This window comes from Dendrobates tinctorius, unplaced genomic scaffold (assembly GCF_039654945.1).
Source record: "Dendrobates tinctorius isolate UK_male_01 unplaced genomic scaffold, ASM3965494v1 ptg000008l, whole genome shotgun sequence".
Lineage (NCBI taxonomy): Eukaryota > Metazoa > Chordata > Amphibia > Anura > Dendrobatidae > Dendrobates > Dendrobates tinctorius.
This window is the reverse complement of record NW_027361676.1, coordinates 65,256,394-65,277,157: the sequence shown is the minus strand read 5'-3', so window position 1 is coordinate 65,277,157 and position 20,764 is coordinate 65,256,394. Positions and strand designations below refer to the sequence as shown.

General features: G+C 42.1%; 1 protein-coding gene across 10 annotated transcripts in view; it reads right to left on the bottom strand.

Annotated features, from left to right (window-relative positions):
• Positions 1-20,764, bottom strand: part of TENM3 (teneurin transmembrane protein 3) — a 1,679,324-nt gene that overhangs the window by 58,806 nt on the left and 1,599,754 nt on the right. For all 10 annotated transcript variants that reach the window (XM_073577886.1, XM_073577891.1, XM_073577894.1 and 7 more), the window contains 3 exons: positions 10,071-10,303; positions 2,629-2,783; positions 102-976 (listed from right to left, as the gene is read on the bottom strand). In XM_073577886.1, the coding sequence (XP_073433987.1) occupies positions 102-976; positions 2,629-2,783; positions 10,071-10,303 (1,263 nt within the window). The remainder of the gene's footprint in view (positions 1-101; positions 977-2,628; positions 2,784-10,070; positions 10,304-20,764) is intronic.

Genomic DNA, 20,764 nt, shown 5'->3' with positions numbered 1-20,764 from the left:
TTTTGGTCCCTATACCACTGTGCTGAGCACATAGAAATGTCTATACGTATATGTAGTGTCTAATAATAAATAATAGTAATATTGCTGTCGTAGGTACTCACTCAAAGAAGGTTGTCCATCCAGTTTCATCACTTTTTGTTGCTAGGAGCCCACTGTTGCCATGGTAGGTAAATAATACCAGTTCTTGTCCCTGGGCAGTCATGCTCTTCAGACAGCCATTAGTACCAATTGTCAACCAGATTACTTGATTGTCAGGTGCAACTATTCTCACTGGCATGCGGTTTGGATCCCTTCTGATGCGGAGGGTATTTCCATTGCTGTCAGTCACTGCTGTTATGTCATTTTCATTACTGTAGCTGAAGTTATATAAGTAGTCTCCAGTTATTAAGCTCATTGTAAATTGATGGGTGCCGTTGATATCGAAAATGTAAAGTTCTTGATCATTTGGCGATGCAACTTCATAATAGTTGATAGAACTAAGCACAGGCTTGTTTTTGGAGACAGCACGGATTCTGATATTGCCCAGATCAGCAATGTATAACGTGCCATCTGGGGAGGCAGAAAGTGATGAAGGGGCACTTAATTTGGCATCTTTTGCATAGCCATCACCATTCTGGTAGCAGTCACAGTTGGCATCGTTTTTGCAGTCACACTCTGACGGTATACCAGCCACCAATGAAATCTCTCCATCGGTAGTGACCTGTCGAATCCGATTGACCTTCTTCTCATCAGTTTCTGTAATGTACAGCACTCCACTGTAGGATACTGCGATCGCTGTGGCAGATTCTAGTATTGCTTGGACGGCATATTTTCCCACCTGGTACTCAACACCAGGAACTTGGCAGTACATTGGCCTCCCTGCAGCAATGCGGACCTGGCGGTTTTCTGTGATTTGTAATACTACGTTGTTGTCCAGGACATATATAGAGTTGTCCATTGGATTGATAGCTAGATCTGTAGGCCACTCCAATCTTACCTGATGAATGCAAAATATTAAGAGTTATAGGATGCATTATTGCAACACAATGTTATCTAAAGGTCAGTCATTGGCTATAGAAAAAATAATTTTATCTTGAAAAATGTGAAAAATTGCAAAGTGGATGCAAAAAAACAGCTTTGCAATTTACTACTTACTGTATTAAATATCGTCTCTGTTCTAAAGAAAAGAGTGATTTTCAATTCTATTGTGTGCAGCTCGTTATCTAGGTTATCGGCCACCTCTGCTTTAGAGAAAGCACTTCTTCTCTGTCTCTATACCCCTCTGATGTTGCACAGGCAAAGTTGCCTCTGCTTGCATCATGGGCCAGTGCATAATCCAATCGAGCGGTTCGACTATGTTGCTGAACCGAACTGTCAAACATCAGAAGCACACTATACCCCAGCACAGAGGAAGATGGATGGGAGAGAAGCAGTGTGCCCCTGAAGAAAGTTGAAACAATCCCTCTAAGTATTAAATGCCATATATAAAAAATGTTTTCTTCTAAGTATCCCATCTATATGCCTAAAATATATTAAAAGGGTAGTCCAAAGCTAAAATATATTTGAATCCTAAATCTCTATTTAATGTCATGCACTAATCTTTTTTGTAACATACTGTGATTGAAAAGTTTCTAGGGTTCCCTCACTACTCTGACTGCTTTTTTTTTACTACTTCCTATGTGATGATGCTTTGCCTGAGCATCCTAGAGCATAGAGTGACATCTGTTTCAGAGGCTGGGCTAGTCCCTGCTCTACTGAGCATGCATTGCTTGTCAATTCAGATGGATGCTCAGTGGGACCTTGTCACTGTGCACTATTCTGCTCAGTGTAGAGTGACAGTGCGCTCTCTCACCGCCTCTGATCAGAAGTGATGAGCTGGCAAGAGAGTGCACTGTCAGTGTGTACTGTAAGGAGAGAACGAATGAGCAGAGACCATTGCCACCCCCTCAAGTGACATCACTCCAAAACATAGCGACAGGTAATTTATATTGTGAACCCCACTGGGGACAGTGATGATGGTGTCTGTAAAGCACTGTTGAATATGTGATATATATGCAAATAAAATGAATTCACTTATATTTATTTTAAATAAATACATTTTTGCCTACCAATTTTAACAAACACTACTTGCTAAATGTCACGTAGCACTTGGTCTCCTCATCCTGCAACATGCCCGGTCGCAAGTCATACATGATGTTTGGGCGTTTCCCAAATATCTGTGTTACCATTGATACATGGGCAGACTAGAGCCCACCTTGTCACTGCACACAGGAACTGTTTGAGCCAAAAAGGCGCTGTGAGTAAACTGCACCTTAGATTGCCTATTAAGTGACATCATTTATTATGAAACCTACTTCGGGGAAGGGCCAAACATGGAAAAATTATGTGCATGATGCAGGGTGATTGGGCATGTCGCCATGAGGAATATCACCCATATCGATATTTTTGGAATAAAACCTTTATAACTACAAATATAAAATACAGACATGTCTAATATATCTTTCATCTATATATCATCTTGTTATCACTGACATTCTCAGAAGACTGAATATCAGCTCAAACCTAGAAATAACAGGTTCTTGGCACATAATAGCGAAGTTCTACAAATATGGAGGTTAAGTAAATTAATTAGTATCATTAGGATATTACCTCGCTGATATGCATGCTGGTGTCACAGGTCAGAGGTCGTGCCGAGGTCAGGTCATTTGATCCAAGTAATGTTGATATGATGCCATTCTGATCTACTTTTCTGATGACCTTTCCATCCACAAAGTAGATTAATCCGTTCTTATCCACAGCAATTCCTTTATGTGACAGAGAATAGTTCAGGACCACATAGAACATAGATCACTACTTACAATTCACCGTTTCCTTATCTCTTCCTAAATACATTAGTGTGGGGGGCTCACAAAGCATTACAGGCCGAGATAAGATGAGGAATGTTTATAAGAAATGTTAGAAGGCAAATGTCACCTGAGCTTAGGGAAAACCTGTAGCGGAGGTAATGGCAGACATTATTTGTCATCCAGCTTTCTACGGTGATATTCAGATGTGACAGATTTATTGCAGAATTTCTGTAACTAAATGACAGCTCCGTTTATCTGAATGGGGTTGTTCTGATGGGAAACGCATGGATTTCTGCACTTTCCATTGAGCTGAATGGGACAGTCATTGAAACATCTAAAACTATTTTATATACAGTTCTATCGTTATTTTTTATCAGTAATCAAAAAAAATTTGCAATTAATCTTTCACCCCAAGATTCAGAAATGTGATGTCAGTGCCATCAACTATTTCTATTTTTTAAAGAATTATATATATAATATATTTATTTTAAGTACTATAATAATAAATGCCCTAAGCAGCTTCCGGTTGTAACAACTTCCGTCCAGTTGTAACCGGAGACGTCACCGCACACCTCTTTCCATGTTAACCCTCAACACACCACTCCTCCTCAACACACACTCCTCAACACACACTCCTCTCACCTTTCACCATCTCCACTCACGTCCACTCACTCTTTCACTCCACATACGACCCCTTCTCTCACTCCGTCTCTCATACTCACGCCGTCATTGCCGCCGATCCACGATCCCCGACATCTTCTTCCGCCGGCGCCATCCTGGATCCAGACGTCCTCCACGCCGGCGACATGTTCTTGTGGCGACGCCATCTTGAGTATCGTGAAATCCCGCGATATTCAAGATGGCGTCGCTGCAAGAGCATGTCACCAGCGTGGATGCCGTCGGGATCCAAAATGGCGTCGGCGAAATCTCGCGAGATTTCGCCGACGCCATTTTGGATCCCGACGGCATCCACGCCGGCGACATGTTCTTGCGGCGACACCATTTTGGATCGGCGAAACCCCGCGATACTCAAGATGGCGTCGCCGCAAGAACATGTTGCCTGCGAGGATGACGTCAGGATCCAAAATGGTGTCGGCGAAAACTCGCGAGACACGTTCTTCCGGCGACGCCATCTTGAGTATTGCGGGATTTCACGATACTCAAGATGGCGTCACCGCAAGAACATGTCGCCAGCGTGGAAGGATGTCTGGATCCAGGATGGCGCTGGCGGAAGATGTCGGGGATCGTGGAGCAGCGGCGATGACGGCGTGAGTATGAGAGACGAGTGAGAGAAGGGGTCGTATGTGAAGTGAAGGAGTGAGTGGACGTGAGTGGAGATGGTGAAAGGTGAGAAGAGTGTGTGTTGAGGGTTAACATGGCAAGAGGTGTGATGCTATCGCATCCTCCCGATGCGACCGCATCGGGCCATAATCTAGTATATATATATATACAGTGGGGCAAAAAAGTATTTAGTCAGTCAGCAATAGTGCAAGTTCCACCACTTAAAAAGATGAGAGGCGTCTGTAATTTACATCATAGGTAGACCTCAACTATGGGAGACAAACTGAGAAAAAAAAATCCAGAAAATCACATTGTCTGTTTTTTTTTCATTGTATTTGCATATTATGGTGGAAAATAAGTATTTGGTCAGAAACAAAATTTCATCTCAATACTTTGTGATATATCCTTTGTTGGCAATGACAGAGGTCAAACGTTTTCTGTAAGTCTTCACAAGGTTGCCACACACTGTTGTTGGTATGTTGGCCCATTCTTCCATGCAGATCTCCTCTAGAGCAGTGATGTTTTTGGCTTTTCGCTTGGCAACACGGACTTTCAACTCCCTCCAAAGGTTTTCTATAGGGTTGAGATCTGGAGACTGGCTAGGCCACTCCAGGACCTTGAAATGCTTCTTACGAAGCCACTCCTTCGTTGCCCTGGCGGTGTGCTTTGGATCATTGTCATGTTGAAAGACCCAGCCACATTTCATCTTCAATGCCCTTGCTGATGGAAGGAGGTTTGCACTCAAAATCTCACGATACATGGCCCCATTCATTCTTTCATGTACCCGGATCAGTCGTCCTGGCCCCTTTGCAGAGAAACAGCCCCAAAGCATGATGTTTCCACCACCATGCTTTACAGTAGGTATGGTGTTTGATGGATGCAACTCAGTATTCTTTTTCCTCCAAACACGACAAGTTGTGTTTCTACCAAACAGTTCCAGTTTGGTTTAATCAGACCATAGGACATTCTCCCAAAACTCCTCTGGATCATCCAAATGCTCTCTAGCAAACTTCAGACGGGCCCGGACATGTACAGGCTTAAGCAGTGGGACACGTCTGGCACTGCAGGATCTGAGTCCATGGTGGCGTAGTGTTTTACTTATGGTAGGCCTTGTTACATTGGTCCCAGCTCTCTGCAGTTCATTCACTAGGTCCCCCCGCGTGGTTCTGGGATTTTTGCTCACCGTTCTTGTGATCATTCTGACCCCACGGGGTGGGATTTTGCGTGGAGCACCAGATCGAGGGAGATTATCAGTGGTCTTGTATGTCTTCCATTTTCTAATTATTGCTCCCACAGTTGATTTCTTCACTCCAAGCTGGTTGGCTATTGCAGATTCAGTCTTCCCAGCCTGGTGCAGGGCTACAATTTTGTTTCTGGTGTCCTTTGACAGCTCTTTGGTCTTCACCATAGTGGAGTTTGGAGTCAGACCGTTTGAGGGTGTGCACAGGTGTCTTTTTATACCGATAACAAGTTTAAACAGGTGCCATTACTACAGGTAATGAGTGGAGGAAAGAGGAGACTCTTAAAGAAGAAGTTACAGGTCTGTGAGAGCCAGAAATCTTGATTGCTTGTTTCTGACCAAATACTTATTTTCCACCATAATATGCAAATAAAATGAAAAAAAAACAGACAATGTGATTTTCTGGATTTTTTTTTCTCAGTTTGTCTCCCATAATTGAGGTCTACCTATGATGTAAATTACAGACGCCTCTCATCTTTTTAAGTGGTGGAACTTGCACTATTGTTGACTGACTAAATACTTTTTTGCCCCACTGTATACTAGCTGAAGAGCCCGGCGCTGCCCGGGCATAGTAACTAACTGTGGTTAGTTATAGCAAATTATAATTATCCTCCATCCCATAGTCCCGTGCCCATGTACCCATCATACATAGCCACGATCCCATAGGCCCGTGCCCATATACCCATCATACATATCCTCCATCCCATAGTCGAGTGACCATATACCCATCACACATCCTCCATCCCATAGTCCCATGCCCATATACCCATCACATCCTCCATCCCATAGTCCCATGCCCATATACCCATCATACATATTCGCCATCCCATAGTCGAGTGCCCATATACCCATCACACATCCTTCATCTCATAGTCCCATGCCCATATACCCATCATATCCTCCATCCCATAGTCCCGTGCCCATATACCCATCATACATATCCGCCATCCCATAGTCCAGTGCCCATATACCCATCACACATCCTCCATCCCATAGTCAACCATTATGACATCATAATGAGCGGCAGGGCTTGCAACCTATGATGACATCAGCGTCGCCATGGCAACCATTATGACACCATAATGAGGGGCGAGGCTTGATACACACACACATTTTCCCCATTATATAGAGAGGGGCAAAATTATTTTGTGAATTGGAACGCGCGGGGTTTCGCCTCACAACATAGCCTAGGACGCTCTCGGGGTCCAGACGTGTGACTGTGCCAAATTTTGTGGCTGTAGCTGTGACGATGCAGATGCCAATCCCGGACATACACACACACATACATACATACATACACACATACATACATACACACCCACATTGAGCTTTATATATATATATATATATATATATATATATATATATATATACACACAGTACAGACCAAAAGTTTGGATACACCCTCTCATTCAAAGGGTTTTCTTTATTTTCATGACTATAAAAATTGTAGATTCACTCTGAAGGCATCAAAACTATGAATTAACACATGTGGAATTATATAATTAACAAAAAAGTGTGAAGCAACTGAAAATATGTCTTATATTCTAGGTTCTTCAAAGTAGCCACCTTTTGCTTTGATTACTGCTTTGCACACTCTTGGCATTCTCTTGATGAGCTTCAAGAGGTAGACACCGGAAATGGTTTTCACATCACAGGTGTGCCCTGTCATGTTTAATAAGTGGGATTTCTTGCCTTATAAATGGGGTTGGGACCATCAGTTGTGTTGTGAAGAAGTCTGGTGGATACACAGCTGATAGTCCTACTGAATAGACTGTTAGAATTTGTATTATGGCAACAAAAAAAGCAGCTAAGTAAAGAAAAACGAGTGGCCATCATTACTTTAAGAAATGAAGGTCAGTCAGTCCGAAAAATTAGGAAAACTTTGAAAGTGTCCTCAAGTGCAGTGGCAAAAACCATCAAGCACTACAAAGAAACTGGCTCACATGAGGACCGCCCCAGGAAAGGAAGAGCAAGAGTCACCTCTGCTGCGGAGGATAAGTTCATCCGAGTAACCAGCCTCAGAAATCGCAGGTTAACAGCAGCTCAGATTAGAGACCAGGTCAATGCCACACAGAGTTCTAGCAGCAGACACATCTCTACAACAACTGTTTAGAGGAGACTTTGAGCAGCAGGTCTTCATGGTAAAATAGCTGCTAGAAAACCACTGCTAAGGTATGGCAACAAGCAGAAGAGACTTGTTTGGGCTAAAGAAGAACACAAGGAATGGATAGACCAGTGGAAATCTGTGCTTTGGTCTGATGAGTCCAAATTTGAGATCTTTGGTTTCAACCACGTGTCTTTGTGCGATGCAGAAAAGGTGAAAGGATGGACTCTACATGCCTGATACCCACCGTGAAGCATGGAGGAGGAGGTGTGATGGTGTGGGGGTGCTTTGCTGGTGACACTGTTGGGGATTTATTCAAAATTGAAGGCATACTGAACCAGCATGGCTACCACAGCATCTTGCAGCGGCATGCTATTCCATCCGCTTTGCGTCTAGTTGGACCATCATTTATTTTTCAACAGAACAATGACCCCAAACACACCTCCAGGCTGTGTAAAGGCTATATGACCAAGAAGGAGAGTTATGGGGTGCTACGCCAGATAACCTGGCCTCCACAGTCACCAGACCTGAACCCAATCGAGATGGGTTGGGGTGAGCTGGACCGCAGCGTGAAGGCAAAAGGGCCAACAAGTGCTAAGCATCTCTGGGAACTCCTTCAAGACTGTTGGAAGACCATTTCCAGTGACTACCTCTTGAAGCTCATCAAGAGAATGCCAAGAGTGTGCAAAGCAGTAATCAAAGCAAAAGGTGGCTACTTTGAAGAACCTAGAATATAATTGTTTCACACTTTTTTGTTAATTATATAATTCCACATGTGTTAATTCATAGTTTTGATGCCTTCAAAAGTGAATCTACAATTTTCATAGTCATGAAAATAAAGAGAACCCTTTGAATGAGAAGGTGTGTCCAAACTTTTGGTCTGTACTGTGCATATATATATATATATATACACAGTATATACAAAGGGTGGACCATTTATATGGATACACCTAGGTAGGCCATTTATAAAGTTGGATCCAAAATTGCCGACTTCAAAATGGCCACCATGGTAACCACCCATCTTGAAAAGTTTTTCCCCTCCCATATACTAATGTGCCACAAACAGGAAGTTGATATCACCAACCATTCACATTCTATTTAGGTGTATCCACATACATGGCCCACCCAGGTGTATCCATATAAATGGCCCAGTAGCAGACAGGACACAGACAGAGGTGTGCTCTGGTGCAATAACAATATATGAGCCCTCTGCAGTCCAATAGTTCCTTATTATGCACCATTCCTCCTGCTTTGGAGGTGTTGGTGGCCCCCTTACCTCTCGGGCCCCTGTGATATGCATGAACTAAGATACATAGCTTTTCCTCCTTACAGGAAAAAAACGGCTTAGCCGCTCAGTTTAATATTATTTTTCTCTTACAAAATGTCCTCTATGATCAGAACCATCAAAAATCTCGTAGAGGTCAATTATTTGAGCCACATGCTGACATAAAACAAATTCTTCATGTGATACAGAACCAAAAACTTTAATGAACACCAGCATGGAGAAATCTCCAGCTCATATTTTAATAATGGCCGGGATTATGAATCCTCTACAGTATATACCGTACACTAGAAATAGAGATGTGTTGATATCAGACCTGCATTACTCTGGGGAGCTAGTCTCACACTGTTATTTGACACATCTGGATAAGACTCAGATTTTAGCTCAGATCGCCTCCATCTTCATCATTAATTTTGCCGATAAAGCAGCACCTCAAAGAACAAAATCTATGTCCTTACTTTCACACTTGCTAATCTCCAGAGCTCTAGAATTTCATTTCATTTTGTATGTTATGGGACTACCAGGATGGGCAGTACCCCTAATTAATAACAGACACCTCCACAAAGATCTAAGGCCTAACTCATCTTCATCATTTGCGTTTTGTTTTTTTTTTTGTAAGTTACCTTACTTTTTCTTTCTTGTGGAATTTGTTTTTTTGCACACGGTTTCAAAATGACTCATGCAGTTTGTGAATTTTATGCAAAATCAAAAATGCTCTCTATTTTTGTTTTTAACCTTTTTGTCACTTTTCAGTGCAAAAGTAACATGTTCAGTAAAAACGTCATAAAATTGGCGAAAAAAATTGCAAGCGCACATAATATCTTGCCAGGAAAGGACTGGAGTACATTTGCGAAAAAATGCAGTGATTTTTGTAAGAAGTTGCAATTGATGAACTGGTCATAAACATTTGAAAAAGACAAACTTTTACACGCAATGGCAAAAATAAAAAAACAACCGGTGAACACATGTAAAATAGACTTCACAAAAGACACACATTAAAGAATACGGTGCAAATGAAAAACAAGATGCAAAACACCAAAATCTAGACAAAAAATAGGCAATCTCAAAAGAGTCTGTCCACTTTGTAACATTTGCTGATATAAGACTGAGATGTGAGTTGTCTGAATATATAAAAGCTGATTGCCACTTTACAAACCCAATTAAAATTAAAGCTGTCCATTATGGACCTATGAGTCTTCCCAGACACCAGGACCAAAGACCAAATATAAAAGATGACAGAAATACTTCCCCAATCTGAGCATGTATTATACTGACACTTTTTGCAGATTAACGGTATTTGGTGTAACATATAGCAACCAGATTCCAGATACTCGCCTTTTGGAGTGGTGAGCGTAGCTTCGACAGCCTTTCCCCCTTCTCCGCATCTCGCCTCATCGAAAGGAGTGCACTGTTCCCCTGTGCCAGCAATCACTTCAGCATTCTTGATTAAATCCTTCGCTCCCGTAAGTGACTTAGGACGGTATATTTTGCGGGTGTTTGCATCAGACACATACAGATCTCCTGTCACAGGGTCGGTGGCCAGGTAATAGCGATGAGCTAAGTTGCTACTGTACAAATAAACAATAAAGAGAATATTAGACAATCAAGGAAGGCATACAAACTAAATAACATTCACACCAAGGGAATGTATGAATACACAGTCGTCCAAGGTTTATCATTTTCATAAAATCAAATAATTTGTCCAAATTACCTTAATGACAGCCAACACACCTTTTTATTGACCTGAGAAATAAGACATGATGGGTACAATGCATCAAGTGTCAAATTTATACTATAGCTGTAACTCTGCTGCATCCACCACAATTTGTTTTGGTGTAAGGAGGTGGCGGGGACCCTCATGTACCTTTTCTCTCCTTGAAGCTGTTCACCTGTGTCACATGCGGCACCCTGATATTTTATTAATGTTTCGCTATTGTGTGCACTGTAATGTATTTGTGATGTATTAATGTGATGTATTGTGCTTTAGCTTAGGGATAGATAAGTAAGTAGTGCAGGACCATAGGGGGATTAGAATAGAGGGGGCACAGTAGAGATAGAGAATAAAATAGATAGAAGTGTTAGGGTACCGTTACACTTAGCGATGCACCAGCGATCCCTACACGATATGGATCGCTGGTGCATCGCTAAGTGGTCGCTAGTGAGCTGCCACACAGGCAGATCTCACCAGCGACATAGCAGGGGTCGGGGGTCGCTACTTACCTGTCAGATGCGGCGATCCTGACGTCCTCCCGCCCGCGTCCACGCGTCGCTCGTCGGCGCCACAGGAAGCCCAGCAGGAAGCGCCCGATGAGAAATGGTCCAGGACGTTCTCGCGCAACCAGCGATGAGCAGCGGGGGGAGCCGGTCGGAGGTAAGTATCACACATAGCGATATCGCTAGCAATATCGCTGCTACGTCACAAAATCGGTGATGTTACAGCGATATTGCTAGCGATATCGCTATGTGTAACGGGGGCTTTAGTTAGACACAGGCAGCATAGGGGTTATGCAGATGAGAGGAGTCACACAGCAGAGCAGCACAGAGCAGGGGGGTATAGGACAGATAATTCCTGGTTCTGTCAGATGCCTGGGCACCTTGCCCAAGGGCAGGACATGTGGGCAGAGTATTACAGGCCGTGGGGATAAAACTGTTATAGTAAGGGGTCCCAGGCTGAGAATCATTCAGGTGGTCACCAGCTTATACAGAACCATTTAAAGGAAGCATCTGAAGCTAGTGGCTGGGATTATGAGGCAGCTGAGTCGGCAAGCCCGTTACCCTATAACTTGGAGGGAAACAGCAGGAAGCTGGTGGGCCTGGAGCACGAGTGGGACAGAGATTGTCCAGAAAAGGGACAGAAATTGTCCAAGGAAACAGGTGGGACACAGATTGTCCAAGGATATAGTTGAGCTTGCCGGGAAAGGGAAGCTGATGCAGAAGATAGACTCTATCTTCTGCATCAGCTTCCCTTTCCCACACAGTCAGCACATGTTAAACAAAGAGACATCTTTTCTTTCCAGATGACAGGGAAAGAAAAGATGTCTCTTTGTTTAACATGTGCTGACTGTGTGAAGAATGCAGATAAGAAAATGTCTCTGTGTTTGACTTGTGCTGCCTATATGATGAATACGCTGCTGTCTAGTAAAGTTCAATTGTTGAAAAAAGACCACGTCTCTGAATTGATTTGCGGAGCCGACATGGCAGCAGCTGAGGGAAATATGACAGAGCCTGTGGGTGTGCTCTGGTGCATGCTGCACATGCAGTACAAGGGACTTTATTTATCTTTTCATGGACATGGCACCGAGGTGCTCACTGACTGTTGCTTAGTGAACTCGCCCATGACTACCATCCCATGCCACCTTGTTACATTGGCATTAATTGTGATCATTTATTGCCCATAGATGTTTAACAGAAAGAGGAGGCTCCTTCTTTAGCCCCAGAAGGTCCTTCCTTAGCCACAGAGATTCTCTATTTAGCCCCAGAGGCTCCCTCTTCAGCCCTGTAGGCCCAAGAGACTCCCTGGTTAGCCCCAGAGACTCCTTCTTTAACCCCAGAGGCTCCCTCTTTAGTCCGAGACTCCCTGTTTAGCCATAGAAGCTACCTCTTTTGCCCAAGGCTCCCTCTTTAGCCACAGAAGCTCCCTCTTTAGCCACAGAGATGCCTTGTTTAGCCCCAAAAGCTAACTCTTTCACCCCAGAGGTTCCCTCTTTAACCCTGAGATCGCATGTGTGTGGTTCTAATAATTAATAAGGCTATCTGAGGTCAATTAATGGTCACAGTGTCTGCCAGCTATGACCATGCAACACATCCACCTAAATTTACCACTAACAATGTGCAATGTGTCTTGAAAAAAACAATCTTAGAATCACTGGTTATGTAGAAGCATTCCAATCTCAATACCATGTAAAGTGACAAATGTCGGATTTGACAATTTTGGCCTGGTCACTAAGGGGTTAACATTCCATACATAACATTATATCTGCTGGTTACTTTATGCTCTGTATGTGACAAGCACCAGCTCAGATGATCAAACAGGTAATTAATTATTATATTGAGACAATGTGGCTATACATGCCATTAATGTTGGTATGCCATGCTTCATGCCACCCAATATCATGTATTTTGTGCAGGTTCAACATTAAACCATACACCCACATGATAAGACTCTGACCTGTCACTCGTCAGACCACACTTGGAGTACTGTGTGCAATTTTGGACGCCGGTGCTCAAGAAAGACATTACTGAACATGAAAGGGATCAAAGGCGGGCTACTAAAATGATAAATGGAGTTGGTTCACTACAATACCCAGAAAGGTTATCAAAATTAGGTCTATTTACTCTAGAAAAGAGAAGACTTAGGGGAGACTTAATATATATGTACAAGTATATCAGAGGGCAATACAGAGATCTCTCCAATGAACTGTTTGTACCAAGGACTGTGACAAGAACAAGGTGGCATTCTCTTCATTTGGAGGAAAGTCAATTATTGCACCAGCATAGAAGAGGGTTCTTCACGGTAAGAGCAGTGAGGCTCTGGAATTCTCTTCCTGAGGAAGTGGTGATGGCCAACTCACTGAATGAATTTAAGAAAGTAATGGATGCTTTTCTTGTAACAGTATAGAAGGTTACGAATAACGGAATATTATAGGTAGATGGTTGACCCAGCTTTGGGGAAGGAACTTTTTTCCCTATGGAGAAAATTGGCTTCTACTCTGTGGGTTTTTTGCCTTCCCCAGGATCAACAATGCAGAACAGCTGCACTAAAAATAGGCTGAACTAGATGGACATAAGGTCTTCCTTCAGCCTTCAAAACTATATATGTAACTAAGCCTAATTTAAGCCTAGAGTAAATTTAGAAAAAGTCTGGGACCATATACCATATGACAAAAGAAATAACGCTATACAGACACTCATAGAGACCGATACCCACGGGACCACATTTATTTGTACATGGCAATAGATCCATAGTGATGTCTACACGCTATTAATAATGTATAAGATTTATAGTGAAGGAGGCGCTGGATCTCATATCACAATTTGATGACATGACAAAATCTTGACCTTGCTAAAGCAATTTACAGAGATTATGGAATGGCTGTTCTATCCTAAAGACAAGGGATGTCCACAAGGCATTTGCCATATGTTTCCCTTGCTAACCTTCTTAGATAAATATATATTTAGACATAGAAGTTTCAACTTTTACTAATATAGAGATGATTACTACAGAATCAGACATGGATTTATACGGCGATAGATACATAGTCAGATAAATTGTTTTATAAATAGATATATTTCTTATTATAGTATTATAGATATGTGATAAGTAAATAGATAGATATAGATGACAACAAATATGATGGAGTAAGATATGAGAGAAAATATTTAAATGGAAAGATTGGTATATTGTCAATAGATAAATGGATAATCATTATAAGCATTCAATAGAGATATAAAAAAAAAAAGATAGATTTGCTGATTATAGGATGATAGACACCATAAGTAAAGAGATAGATAGCGGGTAAGACAAAGAATATATGATAGAGAGAGAAATATGACAGAGAATGTATAAACAGATAGGTATCGTATAGATACTGTAGATATAGTTATGTTAAGTGTTGACACCGTTGAAATTGTTCCAGAAAGTTAAGAATTTCTCCCTGAAAATTATTGCAATTACACAAGTTTTGTTATACATATGTTGATTTCCTTTGTGTGTATTGGAACAACACAAAAAACAGAGAAAAAAGGCAAATTGGACAAAACAATTGGCACCTTTCCAAAAGTGTGGGTAAAGAATTTTGTTTCAAGCATGTGATGCTTGTTCAAACTTACCTGTGGCAAGTAACAGGTGTGGTAAATATGAAAATCACACCTGAAACCAGATAAAAGGGAAGAAGTTGACTCAATCTTTGCATTGTGTGTCTGTGTGTGCCAAACTAAGCATGGAGAACAGAAAGAGGAGAAGAGAACTGTGTGAGGTCTTGAGAACCAAAATTGTTGAACAATATGAACAATCTCAAGGTTACAAGTCCATCTTCAGAGATCTTAATGTTCATTTGTCCAAGGTGTGCAACATAATCAAGAAGTTCACAACTGGTGGAATTGTAGCTAATCTTCCTGGAAGTGGACAGCAGAGAAAAATTGATGAAAGGTTGTAATGCAGGATAGTCCGGATGGTTGATGAGGAGCCCCAATCAAGTTCCAAAGAAATTCAAGCAGTCCTGCAGGCTCAGGGTACATCAGTATCAGCGAGAACAATCCATTAACAATTGAATGAAATAAAACACTATGGCAGAAGACCCAGGAGGACCCCACTGCTGACACAGAGAAACAAACAAGCAAGCTTGCAGTCTGCCAAAATGTACAAGAGTAAGACAAAATCCTTCTGAGAAAGCATCTGAAGCAAAGATAAAGCTTTTTGATAAAGCATATAATTTTACTGTTTACTGAAAACAGAATGAGGCCTACAAAGAACACAGTACCTACAGTCAAGTATGGTGGAGGTTCAACAATGTTTTGGGGCTGTTTTGCTGCCTCTGCCACTGGGTGCCTTGACTGTGTGCAAGGCATGACATCTAAAGATTACCAAAGGATTTTGGGTCGCAATGTAGTGCCCAGTGTCAGAAAGCTGGGTTTGCTTTCTATTTCATGGCTCTTCCAGCATGACAATGACCCCAAACATACTTCAAGAAGCACCCAGAAATGGATGAAAACAAAGTGCTGGAGAGTACTGAAGTGGCCAGAAATGAGTCCTGATCCGAATCTATTGAACAATTGTGTAGAGATCTTAAAATTGCTGTATGTTGAAGGCACTCTTCACATATGAAAGACCTGGAGCAGATTGCAAAAGAAGAATGGTCCAAAATTCCAGTTGAGAGGTGTAAGAAGCTTGTGGATGGTTATAGGGGCGAACTGATTGTAATTATTTATCCCAAAGGGTGTGCAACCAAATATTAAGTTGAAGTTACCAACAAATTTGCCTGACTCATTTTTTGGGGGTTTTATGTGAAATTATGTCCAACTTGCCTTTTTTTCTCCGTTTTTTTTTGTGTTTCTTCTAGATAGATATATATCAGATGGATAGATACATAAATAGATAGATACTGTAGATAGATATCAGATGGACAGATAGATAGAAGCCCCATAAATGTTATATATCCGTTTTACTAGAAACATTGTAACATTTCAATTATGAGAAAGAATGAACATATAATTTTACACTTTCACTGCTTTTACTACACTAATTGCAAGGTGCCAGATTTCTACTACTTCCTAATTAGCACCAGCTCATACCTGTTATTTTTACCAGCTCTCAGATATTAGAGGTTATTATAGCTAAATGACATGCTTGGTTTACCTGCTGGAGCTGATTCGTAGGTGCGTGATTTTGCTTTTGTTCCTCGTGCTGCTGAGCACTGCGAGCGCTGGGTGCAGACATGCGGCCTCCTGAACAGACAGCTCTCAAATTGCCCTTTTAGTAAACATCAGTGTCACTAATTTGCTTGAACAAACGTTGAAGTGAGCCATTTTCTATGAGTAATTTAACATTGTTCTTTTTTCCTGCTTTGCATTTAATCCTTGTGTGCAATTTTCATTAAAAAATGCATCTTTATTCATGCAGTCCCAGCTAAATATGCCATGAGTTTAGAATAATCAGTGAATACTGGAGGATTTTTTTCTTAAACCGATGACGGGGCATGTCAAGCAGGGCACCATCTACATACAGCTTGTTAGGAGCGCTGTGAAATCTCGAGGAAGCAGCAGCATGCTGTTCCCTTAGGGTGCCAGCTCTCAGATTAGCTTTGGGCATGGTAACCCACATGTCACAGTGGCAGGAAGACAGTTGGTCATACATTAGCATAATATGAAAAAGCGCTGATAAACAATTAAATGTCCATTGATTCAGAGAGGAAAAGTTAGAGTTCACAAGGGAATAAGCTAAGAGAGGAAAAAAAAGAACTACATTACTATAGAGGCATAAGGTAAAAAAAGAAACCTGCTGAGCTGGTGCAAAAAAAACCTCACTTACATCAGTTGTTTTAAAGGAAAAGTTGAAGTCCTAGTAACCATTCTCTGTCCTGACATGATCTAAAACCATCAGAATGCAATGAGAATTCAGTCATTTCCATTCACCTACATTCCACATCTGACCCGAGCAAAGCAGAAAAATATCCCACTGGCGAATCTACTGATGATGATCCACCATGCATTAATAAGACCTCATACACATTTAAGCTAAGTTCATATGTAGCGGAACTCTCGCGGAAATTACCGCGAGAGTTCCGGAATTCCATTCCGCGGGGAAATCGCATTTTAATTTCCAGCGATTTTCCCGTGGAAAAACTAGCATTTTGCAAGCGTAATTAGCTTGCAAAATGCTAGCGTTTTCCAAGCGATCTGTAGCATCACTTGGAGAACTGATTGACAGGTTGGTCACACTCGTCAAGCATAGTGTTTGACAAGTGTGACCAACTTTTTACTACTGAGGCCGCCTATGCAGCATCAGTAGTAAAAGATAAAATGTAAAAAATAATAACAAAAAATAAAAAATGGTGTTATTCTTACCTTCCGATGTCCCGCGCAGCCTTCCCGCCTCTCTCCACGCTCTTGTTCCCAGTAATCCTTTGCGAAAATGCCCGCAATGACGTACGTTCTCACGGGATCGCGACGTCTCGCGGTGATTCGCGATTACGTTGCGCGAATGACCGCGAGACTGGACGTCATCGCAGGCATTTTCGCAAAGGATTACTGGGAACAAGAGCGTGGAGAGAGGCGGGAAGGCTGCACGGGACGTCGGAAGGTGAGAATAACAATATTTTTTATTTTAAATTCTATTTTTTACAGGGATATGGTACCCAAAGCCCAGAGGACAGTCTCCTCTCCTCCAGACCGTGGGTACCATCCGCAAATGTTCTGCTTACTTTTCGCATGGTGTGCACAGCCACATGCGGAAAGTAAGCAGAACAATGCATTCCTATGGGTGCGGGATCGCCGCGATTCCGCAAAATTAATGAGTATGCTGCGTTTTTTATCGCGAAGCGATTCCGGCGCAGTAAAAACCGCAGCATTAGCACAGCATTGCGGAATCCCATAGGAATGCATGGGATGCTTATTTTTCGCGCTTTCGCGGCAAAATCGTGCGGTTAAAACCGCCGCGGAAACGCGAAAAAAACGCCACGTGTGAACGCAGCCTTACATTTTATTTTCGTCTGAACCAGCAGAACTACAGCACTGATGTGCCATTGAATGCAGTGGAGTAGGCAACTTGATACAGACAACTATGGAAAACGTTCGCCTGTTCGTCAAAGTAGTTGATCTGTAGAGTTCTGTGCCACAAGGGATGCTAGGCACAAAAGGCACAAGCCTATGAATCGCTCTGTGGAGTAGAGTGCCCACTGTCAGGATCACTACTGCACTACAGTGGTGACCAGCGTGTATATATATATAAACTTCCTTCTCACCCCTCAGTGGGGGTGGTCTTTGTAGTCCTTTTTCATTCTCGGGTCCTCTACCAGAGACCTGGGAGTTTAAGGCTTCTGCGCATGATCTTAGTTGTTCCCAGTATTGCGATTTTCTGGACAGAGAGCTCAGATGTTGCTCCTGGGATATGTTGTTGCCATTTTCCCAACTTACGGGTCACTGCTCCAAGTGCTCCCATCACCACTGGACTCACTGTTGCCTTCACCTTCCACAACTTCTCCAGTTCTCCTTTGAGGCCCTGGTATTACTCCAGCTTCATATATTTCGTCTTTCTGATGTTGCTGTCACTTCGCATTGCCATAGAATCATAGAATCATAGAATAATAGAATCGTAGAGTTGGAAGGGACCTCCTGGGCCATCTGGTCCAACCCCCTGCTCAAAGCAGGATTCGCTAAATCATCCCAGTCAGATGTCTGTCCAGCCTCTGTTTGAAGACTTCCATTGAAGGAGAACTCACCACTTCTTGTGGCAGCCTGTTCCACTCATTGATCACTCTAACTGTCAAAAAGTTTTTTCTAATATCTAATCTGTGTCTCCTCCCATTCAGTTTCATCCCATTGCTTCTAGTCTTTCCTTGTGCAAATGAGAATAAAGTTGATCCTTCTACAATGTGACAGCCCTTTAGATATTTGTAGACAGCTATTAAGTCTCCTCTCAGTGTTCTCTTTTGCAAACTAAACATTCCCAAATCCTGCAACCTTTCCTCATAAGACAGGGTTTGCAGACCGGTCACCATTCTGGTCGCTCTGTTCTGAACTTGCTCCAGTTTGTTGATGTCTTTTTTAAAATGTGGTGCCCAAAACTGGACACAATATTCCAGATGAGGTCTGACCAAAGAGTAGAGGGAAATAATGACTTCACGTGATCTAGACTGTATGCTTCTGTTAATACATCCTAGAATTGCATTTGCCTTTTTTGCTGCTGCATCACACTGTTGACTCATATTCAGTCTGTGATCTATTAGTATACCCAAGTCTTTTTCACATGTGCTGTCACTTAGCCCTATTCCTCCCATTCTATATATGCTTTTTTTCATTTTTATTGCCCAGATGTAGTACTTTGCATTTCTCCCTGTTAAAAACCATTCTGTTAGTTGCTGCCCACTTCTCCAGTTTATTTAAATATTTTTGAATCCTCTCTCTCTCTTCTCTAGTATTAGCTATCCCTCCTAGCTTTGTGTCATCAGCAAATTTAATCAGTTTACCCTCAATCTATTAAAATTGCTGTCTTCTGATCCTTGTCTACTATCACAATGTCTGGTTGGTTAGCCAACAATATATACAGTAAATAATTACAAATAAATTACAAGTTTCTTACCACACATTTTGATTAAATTATCTGAAACCATTGCCAGCAATAAGGCAACCTGTCCACATGGGAATCTAGACTAACAGACATACCTTTCCTAGGCCTAAGACTATACACTTAAAGGGCAGGTGGGAACCAGCTATGCTCAGACATGGACAGATGGGAGGAGTGACCAACCAATATGGAGAGAGGCACAAAGTCTAAATGTACAAAGAGGTTACACTATAACTCTGTGTAGCTACTAGGTGGACACGTAAAATGCTGTATTAATGTGAGGATGTTGTGTACATTGCTGTATGTATATCTTTTAGGAGGAAATACCCCTTAAAAGGGTTTCCCCAAGAACAAAGTGAATTTTAAAGTTGATTTTAATCAATACATCTTGGAATAGTAATACTTTCATAGAATGTTAGAGTTGGAAGGGACCTCCAGGGTCATTGTGTCCAACCACCTGCCCAATGCAGGATTCACTAAATCATCTCAGACAGATGTCTGTCCAGCCTGTTTGAAGACTTTCATTGAAGGAGAACTCACCACCTCTCGTGGCAGCCTGTTCCACTCATTGATCACCCTCACTGTCAAAAAGTTTTCTAATATTTAATCTGTATCTTCTCTCTTTCAGTTTCATTCCATTTCTTCTCATGTTTCCATGAACAAATGAGACTAACGATGATCCCTCTACACTGTGACATCCCTTCAGATATTTGTAGGCAGCTATTAAGACTCCTCTTAGCCTTCTGTTTGGCAAGCTAAGCATTCCAAGAATCGTTCCTCGTAGGACATACTTTGCAGTGTGCTTCCTGGTAGTTCTTTTCTGAACCTGTTCCAGTTTTTTCAATGTGGTGCCCAGAACTTGACACAGTATTCCAGATGAGGTCTGACCAAGGAGGAGTAGAGGGGGATAATTACTTCACATAATCTAGACCCATCGGCAACCTCACTCTGGCTCTAGTTGATACACCTGGACCTGGGGGTTTATAAATCCCCAGTCTGCTGCAGAGAGTCACAGGTGATATTCACATTTTCCCTTGTGAAGGCTTGGAGCTATAGCAGTTGGGTAACTTCCTCTCTGGAGCTTTTTGAGGACTTTTGGTGTTACCTCTCTGAGTCTGCTCAGGCTAAGTTTATTTCTCTTGTCTGTCTACCTTTTTGTCTTTAGTTTACAGTGGGGACTGACCAGTGCTCATCCCACCCCCTCCCTATCTAAGGCTTAGCTCTAGGGAGAAACAGGGCTTAGGTTTCC